The 13638-nt window shown below is 36.6% G+C and overlaps 1 protein-coding gene across 1 annotated transcript in view; it reads left to right on the top strand.

The window, feature by feature from the left end:
* LOC105446516 overlaps window positions 1-13184 on the top strand; it is a 115368-nt gene extending 102184 nt beyond the window's left edge. Inside the window, exons 12-17 of the mRNA XM_030983715.1 lie at window positions 8257-8405; window positions 9957-10190; window positions 11501-11578; window positions 11833-12078; window positions 12363-12566; window positions 13165-13184. Coding sequence (XP_030839575.1) covers window positions 8257-8405; window positions 9957-10190; window positions 11501-11578; window positions 11833-12078; window positions 12363-12566; window positions 13165-13184 — 931 coding nt within the window. The remainder of the gene's footprint in view (window positions 1-8256; window positions 8406-9956; window positions 10191-11500; window positions 11579-11832; window positions 12079-12362; window positions 12567-13164) is intronic.
* The last annotated feature ends 454 nt before the right edge of the window (window positions 13185-13638 follow it).

Raw genomic sequence — 13638 nt, 5'->3', positions numbered from 1 at the left:
TACCACCCTGACTCGTACAAAGTGAAACAAAGTCATCATATTGGCATCTAAACTCAAACAAGTGTATTTTGTTGATGACGTCATTTTTGTCTTTGTTCAATTGAGATTGTCTCACTTATCTGTCATCACTTTTCTCTCAGATTTTGATATGTTGTAGCTGAGATAATTCTCTATCAAAAATATGTCATTCATTTTTCATTTTGATGACTTCATCATAGTTAAATATTCGATTAAAGGCGACAATGCATAATTTGTCATATTTGCGTGTTATGTCTATGGGAGGTCACTTTTTTCAAAACATGAATCTGCATGACAAGGTGTTTTGACCAGTATCTCGGTTCTTATTCAACAGTTTTCTCCCAAATGTTAGTATGTTGTAGCTAAGACTATTTGCTATCTAAATATTTCCTCATTTTTTTTAATCAGTTGTCAGGTTCATGCTCATGGTCATTATCATCATTAACATTATCGTTTTTATCGTCATATAACATTAACATTATCATCATCATCATCACCTTTACTATCATGATCATCACCATGTTCATCATGATCATCATTGTTTACATGTCCATATAACTTGTCCCATTCTCAAATCTGTCATAAGACATAGACAGACCACCTTATTCGTCTTCGTGACGAATTAAATTCTAGTTTATTATTATTATTATTATTATTATTTATTTTTATTTCTCCCCGTTTTTTGTTCATCGGTTAACTCAAGATCGGTTGTGTTAATTTCTTTCAATTTTGACACAGTCATAGGTCATTGTCATGAGACGTGACAGTAACCTTTTCAAGGTCATCAGGTCATCGTGACGTCATCCAGGCGCCATTTTGTTAAATCACGTTATCCATCATATCTTCATGATGCATGAGCAAAGGTCATTCATATTCATATCACACATACTTCAGGTCAAGGGTCAACAAGTCATGTCATCAAAGGTCACATAAATGTCATGACGCGCACGTACGCGCGCGTCAAAATTTTAAAAAGCTCAAAATCACTTAACTATTAAACAAGAGTACGAATCAGGTCATTTTAAGCATTTCAAAATTTTCCGTCCGTACGTGTCCCCGTGCGCGTTGCGCGCGCTCACAGCGCGCGGAAAACGTCAAATTCAAAATGTTTACTTAATTTAAATTCCTCTTAACGTAATTGACCATTTACATTAATTTCAGTTACTCTTGACCTTTAATAAGGCCGTGAGCGTGCGTCAAAGTTCAAAATCCGCGCGTGCTGCTATGGGCAATATAATGCAAATTTGATCAAAAACATGCCATTTTAAAAATCGAAATAGCTCTTCAGATAGTCCATCGACCCCTGATTTTTATATCATGGTTGGAGAAAGCATGAGTTGGAGATATGATTTCATACCACCCTGATTCGTACAAAGTGAAATAAAGTCATCGTATTGGCATCTAAACTCAAACAAATGTATTTTGTTGATGACGTCATTTTTGTCTTTGTTTAATTGAGATTATCTCACTTATCAGTGATTGATTTTCTCTCAGATTTTGATACGTTGTAGCTGAGATAATTCTCTATCAGAAATATATTATTAATTTTTCATTTAGATGACGTCATCATAGTTAAATATTCGATTAAAGGCGACAATGCATAATTTGTCATATTTGCGTGTAATGTCTATGGGAGGTCACTTTTTTCAAAACCTGAATCTGCATGACAATGTGTTTTGACCAGTATCTCGGTTATTATTCAACAGTTTTCTCCCAAATTTTAGTATGTTGTAGCTGAGACTATTTGCTATCTAATTATTTCCTCATTTTTTCAATCAGATATCAGGATCATGCTCATGCTCATCATCATCATCATCATCAATATCATCATCATCATCATCATCATCAATGTCACCATTATCATCATCATCATTGTCTGAAGATGATGATCATCAACATCATCATGATCATGATCATTATCATCATCATTAACATTATCATTTTTATCGTCATATAACATTATCATTATCATCATCATCATCACCTTTTCTATAATGGTCATCATCATGATCTTCATTGTTTACATCATGTCTATATAACTTCTCCCATTCTCAAATCTATCATAAGACTTAGACAGACCACCTTATTCGTCTTCGTGACGAATTAAATTCTAGTTATTATTTATTTTTATTTATTTCTCCCCCTTTTTTGTTCAGAGGATAACTCAAGATCAGTTCAGTCAAAGTCGTTCAATTTCAGCACAGTCATAGGTCATCATTATGAGACGTGACAGGAACATTTTCAAGGTCATCAAATTATCGTGACGTCATCCAGGCGCCATTTTGTGAAATCACATTATCCATCATATCTTCATGACGCGTCATCAAAGGTCATTTATATTAATATAACACATACTTCAGGTCAAGGGTCAACAGGTCATGTCATCAAAGGTCACCTAAAGGTCATGACGCGCGCGTACGTGCGCGTCAAAATTTAAAATTGCTCAAAATCACTTAACTATTAAACGAGAGTACGAATCAGGTCATTTTAAGCATTTCAACATTTTCCGTCCGTTCGTGTCCCTGCGCGCGGTGTGCGCGCTCACAGCGCGCGGAAAAGGTTAAATTCAAAATGTTTACATGATTTGGATTCTTCTTAACGGAATTGACATTTTACATTAATTTCAGTCACTCTTGACCTGTCATAAGGCCGTGAGCGCGCGTCAAAGTTCAATATCCGCGCGTGCTGCTATGGGCAATATAATGCAAATTTGATCAAAAACATGCCATTTTAAAAAACAAAATAGCTCTTCAGATAGTCCATTGACCCCCAATTTTTATATCATGGTTGGAAAAAGCATGAGTTGGAGATATGATTTCATACCACCCTGACTCGTACAAAGTGAAACAAAGTCTTAATATTGGCATCTAAACTCAAAAAAATGTATTTTGTTGATGACGTCATTTTTGTCTTTGTTTAATTGAGATTATCTCACTTATCGGTGATTGATTTTCTTCCAGACTTGATATGTTGTAGCTGAGATAATTCTCTATCAGAAATATGTCATTTATTTTTTATTTAAATGACGTCATCATACTTAAATATTCGATTAAAGACGACAATGCATAATTTGTTATATTTGCGTGTTATGTCTATGGGAGGTCACTTTTTTTCAAAACATGAATCTGCATGACAAGGTGTTTTGACCAGTATCTCGGTTGTTATTCAACAGTTTTCTCCCAAATTTTAGTATGTTATAGCTGAGACTATTTGCTATCTAAATATTTCCTCATTTTTTTAACCAGTTGTCAGGATCATGCTTATGCTCATCATCATCATTAACATTATCGTTTTTATCGTCATATAACATTATCATTATCATCATCATCACCTTTACTATCATGATCATCACCATGTTCATCATGATCATCATTGTATACATGTCTATATAACTTCTCCCATTCTCAAATCTATCATAAGACTTAGACAGACCACCTTATTCGTCTTCGTGACGAATTAAATTCTAGTTATTATTATTATTATTATTATTTATTTTTATTTCTCCCCGTTTTTTGTTCATCGGTTAAATCAAGATCGGTTGTGTTAATTTCTTTCAATTTTGACACAGTCATAGGTCATTGTCATGAGACGTGACAGTAACCTTTTCAAGGTCATCAGGTCATCGTGACGTCATCCAGGCGCCATTTTGTGAAATCACGTTATCCATCATATCTTCATGATGCATAAGCAAAGGTCATTCATATTCATATCACATATACTTCATGTCAAGGGTCAACAAGTAATGTCATCAAAGGTCACATAAAGGTCATGACGCGCACGTACGCGCGCGTCAAAATTTTAAAATGCTCAAAATCACTTAACTATTAAACGAGAGTACGAATCAGGTCATTTTAAGCATTTCAAAATTTTCCGTCCGTACATGTCCCCGCGCGCGTTGCGCGCGCTCATGACGCGCGGAAAAAGTCAAATTCAAAATGTTTACATGATTTGGATTCCTCTTAACGTAATTGACAAGTTACATTGATTTCGGTCACTCTTCATATTTCATAAGGCCGTGAGCGTGCGTCAAAGTTCGAAACCCGCGCGTGCTGCTATCGGCAATATAATGCAAATTTCATCAAAAACATGCCATTTTAAAAATCGAAATAGCTCTTCAGATAGTCCATCGACCCCCAATTTTTATATCATGGTTGGAAAAAGCATGAGTTGTAGATATGATTTCATACCACCCTGACTCGTACAAAGTGAAACAAAGTCATCATATTGGCATCTAAACTCAAACAAATGTTTTTTGTTGATGACGTCATTTTTGTCTTTGTTTAATTGAGATTATCTCACGTATCGGTGATCGATTTTCACCCAGATTTTAATATGTTGTTGCTGAGATAATTTTCTATCAGAAATTTGTCATATATTATCATTAAGATGACGTCATCATAGTAAAATATTCGATTAAAGGCGGCAATGCATAATTTGTCATATTTGCGTGTTATGTCTATGGGAGGTCACTTTTTTCAAAACATGAATCTGCATGACAATGTGTATTGACCAGTATCTCGGTTGTTATTCAACATTTTTCTCCCAAATTTTAGTATGTTGTCGCTGAAACTATATGTTATCTAAATCACCCCTCATTTTTCCGATAAGATGTCAGAATCACGCTCATGATCATGATCATTATCATAATGATGATAATCATCCTCATCAACATCATGATCATCATCATAATCACTACTATCAAGATCGTCATCATAATCAGCATTGTTTACATGTCTATATAACTTCTCCCTTTTTCAATATAGTAAATATTTTAATCTATTATAAGACTTGAAGACAGACCACCTTATTCGTCTTCGTGACGAATTAAATTTCTAGTTATTATTATTATTTATTTTTATTTATTGTTCCCACTTTTTTTGTTCCGACGATAACTCACGATCAATTTAGTCAATTTCGTTCAATTTTGGCACAGTCATAGGTCATTGTCATAAGACGTGACAGAAACATTTTCAAGGTCATCAAGTCTTCATGACGTCATCCAGGCGCCATTTTGTGTTTTTTTTGGTACTTTTTACTCATGATCCTATCTTCATAACGGAAAGGCATTTCTCATTTATATTTATCATGATTAGGGTCAATATTCGTCTGGTCAGTTTCAGGTCAGAAAACGCGCGCGCATGCATACGTCCGCGCGTTAGTGCGCGCGCAAAAAATAAAAATGCTTTAAATCGTCTCAAATTAATTTTGCATACGTTTTAGGCCATTTTAAGCATTTTGCAAAAAAACGCGCACACGCGCATGGGCGCGCGTTTTCGCGTGTCCTGGCATTTGGCAACATTAAAACGCCAATTTTTTTTCCATCATCATATCTGACACATTCTTTAAAGCATTTTGATACCTTGTTCACCTTTTTCTGCTCATTAATAACGGAATGAGCATCCGTTTAAGATAATGTCCGTGCGTGCGAGCTCTTGTAATACATAGCATATATGGGCAAAAACATCCCATTTTAAAAATCGAAATAGCTCTTCAGATAGTCCATTGACCCCCAATTTTTATATCATGGTTGGAAAAAGCATGAGTTGGAGATATGATTTCATACCACCCTGACTCGTACAAAGTGAAACAAAGTCTTAATATTGGCATCTAAACTCCAAAAAATGTATTTTGTTGATGACGTCATTTTTGTCTTTGTTTAATTGAGATTATCTCACGTATCGGTGATCGATTTTCACCCAGATTTTAATATGTTGTAGCTGAGATAATTTTCTATCAGAAATTTGTCATATATTATCATTTAGATGACGTCATCATAGTATAATATTCGATTAAAGGCGGCAATGCATAATTTGTCATATTTGCGTGTTATGTCTATGGGAGGTCACTTTTTTCAAAACATGAATCTGCATGACAATGTGTTTTGACCAGTGTCTCGGTTGTTATTCAAAACAGTTTTCTACCAAATTTTAGTATGTTGTAGCTGAGACTATTTGCTATCTAAATTTTTCCTTATTTTTTCAATCAGATGTCAGGATCATGCTTATGCTCATCATCATCATCATTAACATTATCGTTTTTATCATCATACAACATTATCATTATCATCATCATCATCATCACCTTTACTATCATGATCATCATCATGGTCATCATGATCATCATTGTTTACATGTCTATATAACTTCTCCCATTCTCAATTCTATCATAAGACTTAGACAGACCACCTTATTCGTCTTCGTGACGAATTAAATTTCTAGTTATTATTATTATTATTATTATTATAAGCTCTGTAGAAGTACATGAATTTATTTTACATTCATAAATATAAATCTGTGTACACATTATGGTCATAGGATAACATTTGTAGCCTGCTCGGTTGCCGCTGGAATTGAGGCATCGCCCAACGATTTTTGGAAAAGTCAAGCAGGCTGTAGAGCACCAGCGATGCCTTGGCGGTGCTCTTTCGATTTTCCGTCGGACGCCTTTCGATTTTCTTAATCTTTCAACGCTTGAAAGTTTGAAACAGTAGCGGATTCAAGGGGGCTCCGGGGGCCAGCCCCCCCCCCCCCCTGGCAAAAAAAGGGACAAAAAGAAGGGGGAAAGGGGAAAGATTTTTGTTTTGTGTGCTAAAGAAAGCAACAACAAAAAAAAGTGTTCCTTCTTCCCCTCCTAAGCCACTAAACGAAATATCGGAGGACGTGATTTTCTAATTTCCGGGGCCATCTGACCGTGATTAAATGCCTAAAACCCCTGAGCTTATATCACCTAGGGCCCAAAGACAGGGACCTGGATGCTCATCTGCCGGTAATTTTATGCCTAAAACTCCTGACCTCCTGGGGGCTCCGCCCCCTGGACCCCACACCAATTAGTGACCTACCAGTTCCACAAATAAGGTATCAAAATATGCTCATCTGACCGTAATTTATTGCCCCAAACCCCTGAACTTCCGAGGGCTCCACCCTCTGGACACCACGGGAATTCGTGACTTGCCAGTGTCACAAATAAGCTATCAAAATATGCTCATCTGACGGTAAATTAATGTATACAACTCCTAAGTTTCTGGGGGCTCCGTCCCCTAGACCCCACACCAATTTATGACCTGCCAATGTCACAAAAAAGGTATCAAAATATGGTCATCTGACGGAATTTAATGTACAAAACCCCTGGTCTTCTGGGGGCTCCGCCCCCTAGACCCCACGCCAATTCGTGACCTGCCAATGTCACAAATAAGGTATAAAACATGCTCCTCTGATGATAATTTAATGTATATAACCACTGAGCTTTTGGGGGATCCGCCCCCTGGACATAACACCAATATATGACCTGCCAATGTCACCAAATTAGGTATCAAAATATGCTCACCTGACAGTAATTAAATGCCTATACGCCTTAGCTTCTGGGGGCTCCACCCCTTGAACCCGCCGAGAAACGTTCAGCGGGGCCTGCATGTTAGAGTGGGGTGATAGGGATTGTTTTTGTCTACCCCTCCCCCCCCCCCAAACGTTGTTGCCACTGCCGGTGTCACCATTTTACGTATCGATATTTGGCTCGCATAATTTCAAATTTGCCCCCCCCCCTCCCCCCTAAGATTTCCTGGATCCGCGCTTGGTTTGAAATGCTATATAGACCCATTTCATTGTTTTATGACGATTTACATTTACCTTGAATTTAGTCAAATTATAAAAATACAGTTGGGACAATTAAGGAATCGATTAGATCAATTTTTCCCAATCGTGATCATTAATAATGGTCGGTTTTCGCTCAAACTTTCAGATTATCTTTAAATGTACATTTGGCAAAATTTTTCAGGATTTTGTGCATGTTAGAGGGTGAGTACAGTAAAAGGAATATAATATGTAACAGTTTATACACAAATTATGCGTTTTTTTCATCGACCTCCAACAATGTTACCGACTTACTTTAAAGGAATGTAGCATAGCAAATACTGGTTAAAGCCATCTACGACTTTTTTTTAGACAACTGCACGTTAACGAATGGACTTGATTGACATACGCGAAACAGACCGAACTTCTCCTCACGCTTCAGTTTCGCGTACATTGCACGCACGTGAATACTGCGGCCGTGATACCCGATTGGTCCCGAATCAGGCCACTGAAAAGACACGTAGTGTCGCCATGATACACCCCCGTTATACTTCTGTTACTTTTCATGGTTTGTATATACCTAATGAATCTTTTTTTCTTACGAGAGACATGACAAAAATATATACATATAAATATAATTAAATAAACGACATATTTATCTCTTGTACGCCAGGACACGATGCGAGACAAGCCTCATAATGAACATCATCTGCATGGCCTTATACACCGAGTGTGCATTCGGTCAATCCAGTAGACGGTCGTCTACAGGTGGTGAAGTCAAAGTGGCTTCTTTCAATAAACGTATAGAACACAGGCGCACGAGTACGTTATTGCCTCGAACTATACCACGAAAACCGTCGCCTCTGATAATGACTGGATGGTCATTCAAAAAGACATTTCTTCGTGCCTTCACTCTACTAGTCGTTTTACCCTTCGTAGCAAGTGAAGGTAAAACACTAAACTCACAAAAGATATGAAACATATTTTTGTTTTTACCAAGTCGTTTGTGCTTTCATAATATAACCTTGTAAATTGCAGAATGTTCAAAGTCAATTAAAATAAGTCAATAGCTCTCCTCCCCCTCCCCCCCCCATTTTTAAAGAAGGTATGCCTGTTCAACACTTCGTTATCTTTGCCAAATTTGATGTGAGCCTCTCCATTTTCTCGTAATGGGATAAAAGTTACATCATTCTGATTCGGAAATATTTATTAGTATTTCTGGAATATACTTTAGATCGTTAATAAAATTATCTTATGAGTTATTTCGAAGATTCGTTTCACAATTTTAAATGGCAATTTATTTTGCAACTTTATCTTCCATCTTCTATGTGTACATTTTTACTGCCTCCAAATTGTTTTTCTCCTTCATAATTTCATTTTTCCTTCATTGATTTTATTAATAAATGTTACCATTTTTTTCCTGGATGAGCTAACTTAAATATTGAGCTCTTCTGTTCTTTTCATCTGGTTTAGTTACACATATATATTGCAGAGATGACGTCTTCTTTACATCTCCCAACTACCCTTCACATTATCCGAATAGAGCAAATGAGAATAGGTTAATCACGGCTCCTTATGGTAGCAGGATTCTCGTTACATTCAGTGACTTCAACGTGGAGGAAGAGGATTTTCTTTACCTGTTAGATAAAGTGGATAAGCAAAATTCCAAGCGATACACAGGGGAAGAAATGGAGTTCCCTCCTTTCTTGTCCAAAGGACATGAGTTGGATATGACATTCATATCCTTCCAATCATGCACGAGGAGGGGGTTCAACGTCTCGGCATCCTGCTACGATCAATCAAGTAATTGTAATTTTAAGCAAAACTGTTTCGAGACAATGCAGTAGATGAACAATTCAGACTAAGGGATAAGCTTTAGTTTTAGCCAGATACAAAGAGAGGAATGTTGTTAAAAGATTTTTACACAATATTTTGCTTCATTAATCATCATATGCTTTTGTTTTTTTAAACAAGAAATGCATCCAATACAAAATAATTTGGGCTTATAATTACTCGATGTTGTCTCTGATTTGTAAAAAAAAATGAAACGATACCCAAAAGATTACATGCCATAATAAGTGTATTTTTTTCAGGAGAAAACAAAGCTTGGTGAAAGGTTTTAAACGTAAATCGGGTTTCTGCTCGCTTCCTTAATTGCAGAAGAAACAAAATACACGGTTTTCAACTTGGTTGTAAATAATCGAATGTTGGTCAACGGTGAAGAAACTTTTCATCACCATCGGTTCCTCAACAAAACAGACATGTTTTAAAATTTACGTTGTAAAACTAATATTACTTTTAATTGATCTTTCCGCAAGTGTGGGTTATTTTACTCTTTCTTCTGTATTTTGATTTTGACTCTCTCTTTACAAGGGGATGCAAATGTGGCGCGAATTTTTGGCGGTAACTCACCAGGGAAGGGTTTCCTTGAGCTTCGTACTCAATCGGATGACTGGAGGAGAGTATGCAAAGACGGCTTTGATGAAAGGGTGACAGAGGTCGTCTGTGGAAAACTCGGCTATCCTGCTGTTAGGAAAGTTTCCTACGGGACTAATGACTGTTTGTCAGCTGGCCAAGATTGCATCAAGGCTCCCATCTGTAATGACTGTGAGTACTTCCATTACATCACGCCCAAAGCGCACTCGTATTGTCAAAAGGACTATCAAAACGATTACCTCAGAACTATCTAACCACCAAGTAAAACAATGTCCACTTGTTAAAATACCCTCCACGTTTTCGTCTTTATTGAAAGACAATTTGACTCCATTTAGTGATATGCAGTTCAGTGGAAATTTTTAATAGAGGTGGAGCTTTTGCAGGGGCCAAGAGCGTGCGGCCCTATATTTCAGATTTGCAAAATATCATAAGAAAGCAAAATAAGTATGCGCGCCTGATTAGTGTAGCCACTTTTCAAGTTTCTTTGATTCTCCACCGATTTTTTTTTCTTTATATGACAAACATAGGCTACCATTTTTTTGTACTCGATTTGTTTTCATGAGAGTTAAAACACAATGCATTCTTGAACTTTCGTTGAAAATTTGAACATATCAGGTAACAGGTAGCCCACTGGACCAAGAACCAAATATGACACCAAACGCAATGAAGTAGACAGCCCGTGAGTCTCACCAACCCTCAGAAAATCTTTGAAGGTCTTGCGCCGTCTTTCTCGCGGGTCGCCGATTTACTGGGCTTAAGCAGGTCTTGAAATAACTTTGCGCATAATTATATTTATCATAGTTTAGTTCAGGTATTGGTCAGGGGCGGATCCAGGGGGGGTTCGGCGGTTAACCCCCCCCCCCCCCACCTTAGGCGCCAAAGTGAAGAAAAAAGAAGGGGGAGAAGGGAAAAAAGAAGAAGAAACCAAAAAGTAAAACGGCGCGATTATTGGGAAATCCTGGATCCACCACTCACTGGGTCAACCCCCCCCCTCCCTTGGCATAAAGCTATATCCGCCCCTGTTGGTGATACAAACTGACCAGTATCATAGGTTGAATTGGTCAGTTTACAAGTAGAATAATATACTAATGTATTATATGCACGTTAATATGCATAAATAATAACACATACGTAAAGTGTGAGTATAGGCGTACATCTCTTTTCTAATTAAGACAAACTCTACTATTTTGTTGTTGATATTTAATAATGTATTAATAATAATAATAATAATAATATCGAATATTTAGGAGCGCTAAAAACAATAAGTACCATAGCGCTTACAAATACAAATATATGTAAAGAGGACAAGAAAGTACAGTACAGGAAGTATATCACATAGATCATTGTATGCGTGTTGAATCTTCTAAATCAATAGTGTACGCGTAACTCTGTGTTTGTTTCAAATGCGCTTTAACATTCCATTTACAAAGACTGAAAAAAACAAATGAAAACGGAGTGTTTCTTTACCCACATGTTCACAGACACATTCCGTTTAGAGGATTGTTCCTGGTCGTCTGGAAACTGCTTCTCCGCTGATGCGGTCAAAGTTGAGTGCTATGGTAAGGCAGATTATTTTATATATTTTTATAAAAACAACTGTTTAGTCGTTTCATAAAATGCAATCAGCTGTATGAATTCAGCACGTTATGACCTACAGAAATATTTAAAAAGAGTATGAAATTCCAAATGAAAGAAGGAAATTATATGCTGAAATGGAAATGGCATATTCAAAAGTTGTGGAGGCAAGAGTCGAATGACATGAATAAATTGTATCTTTTAGTGTTTGGTGTTTCTGAAAAATGTCGTTCTCCAGAACCAGGATTTAAGGGTTGCTATCACCCGGAAGATCTTCCACAACAAAACGGATTTGTCTTTGAATCGACCTCACAGTGTGTATCGTCATGTAGAGCGATCACAAGAGAGGCTCTCGCTATAACGAATGGAACACAGTGCTTCTGTTCTACCTCTGATGAAGTCAACCTTCCTAACATAACCCCTGAACCATGCAACCAATCTACACAGGATACTCGACTAGTTATCAACTCATTGGTTTATGACGGTTAGTCTGCTTACACGCGTTTGTCCACAAATAATGGATGGAGTTTTTGTGGCATTTCATATGCGCATACCATACATGATACAATAGCAAAGTGCCTTGTTTTTTGTTTTTGTTTTTCTGTAGCTGTTGATAATAGATAATGCATTTAAATGAAATTAAATGTAATTTGGCAGTAATAAACATAATACAATGTCAGTTTTATACTATGTGGTTTCTTTGTCGCTTTAAAAAAACTAAATGATAGTCATTAATATTTTGTTTTTTTTATAATGATTATTCTAAAGTTTCCGTTGGATTCTGCGATGAGCTGGATGACGTCATTCATGGATCACGGGATTCTTACATCACGTGGTTTGGTTCCATTGTTCATCTCACGTGTGATGATGGATACAGACTAAATGGAGGTGGAACCCTTCTGTGTGTTCCAGGACTATCGCCGTATTATCCCGAATGGAATGGTTCCGTACCAACATGTGACATGCTTGAAGGTAAGAGGCATATATAGCACTTGCTACGATGCATGATCACATTTTTTTCTGCATTTTATGCTAACAGCAAATCAGATATTGGTCTCTTGCTCACCCTCCTTCTTTGTATGAGATCATACACATGCGAGCTTTTCTCTTTATAAAATGACATCAGCATATTTATTAACGTGTGTTTATGTGTGTGTGTGTGTGTGTGTTTGTGTAATATACATGTATACATTGCTATTGCTTGGTGATAATTATGTACACCCGACAACGCCCCCTCCCCCACGCTTAGAGACTTTGGTGGTAAGCGCTTTATAAGTAACGTTTTTGTTATTATATGTACTATATATATTAATTGCCATCAAGAATATTACAATATATATATATAATATATATATATATATATATATATGTTTGTGGACAAAATGTCTAGAGTTCTGCTTACATAAATATATAAGGGGGTATAATTAATGATGTACTATTTATCTATTCATTAATATGAATTTGGATCTCAAGATATGAAGTTACATTTAACACGCCACACCCAGGTGAGATAAATGGGTACCTGGCAGGAATTAATTCCTTATATAATGTTCCACTGTTGTATTGTCAGCCGTGCTTAAACCAGGGTAATAACAATGCAGCGGCAGGACCGGCGATTCGCCAGACATGAACGCTATACAAGACTCGTATATTTTTATTATTAGTATTATTATTAGTAGTAGTAGTAGTATTATTATTTTTATCATCATTATTATTATTATTATCATTGTTATTATTATTATTATCGAACTCGATTACCTATTAAAGATACGCAATGTAACGATGTTCATTGTAAACTGATTCGAACTTACTGCGTACAACATTAGGTTTGTGAAGCTTTGAGGCACCACATTTGTAGTTCAGGATTGTAATGCAATACCATCTATAAATTTGTTTAGTAGGCACTGAATGGTTTCCTACCACGCAGCACACGGAAGGTATGTATTGTATTTTAGATTATATAAAATTTAAAATCATGCCAAATGGAGTTAATAAATGGGTACGAGTAAAATACAAATTCTCATCAAGAAATATCGGGGCTGTT

Source organism: Strongylocentrotus purpuratus, unplaced genomic scaffold (genome assembly GCF_000002235.5).
Source record: "Strongylocentrotus purpuratus isolate Spur 01 unplaced genomic scaffold, Spur_5.0 spur5_scaffold_13, whole genome shotgun sequence".
NCBI classification, from domain to species: domain Eukaryota; kingdom Metazoa; phylum Echinodermata; class Echinoidea; order Camarodonta; family Strongylocentrotidae; genus Strongylocentrotus; species Strongylocentrotus purpuratus.
This window is presented reverse-complemented; position numbering and strand designations above follow the sequence as displayed.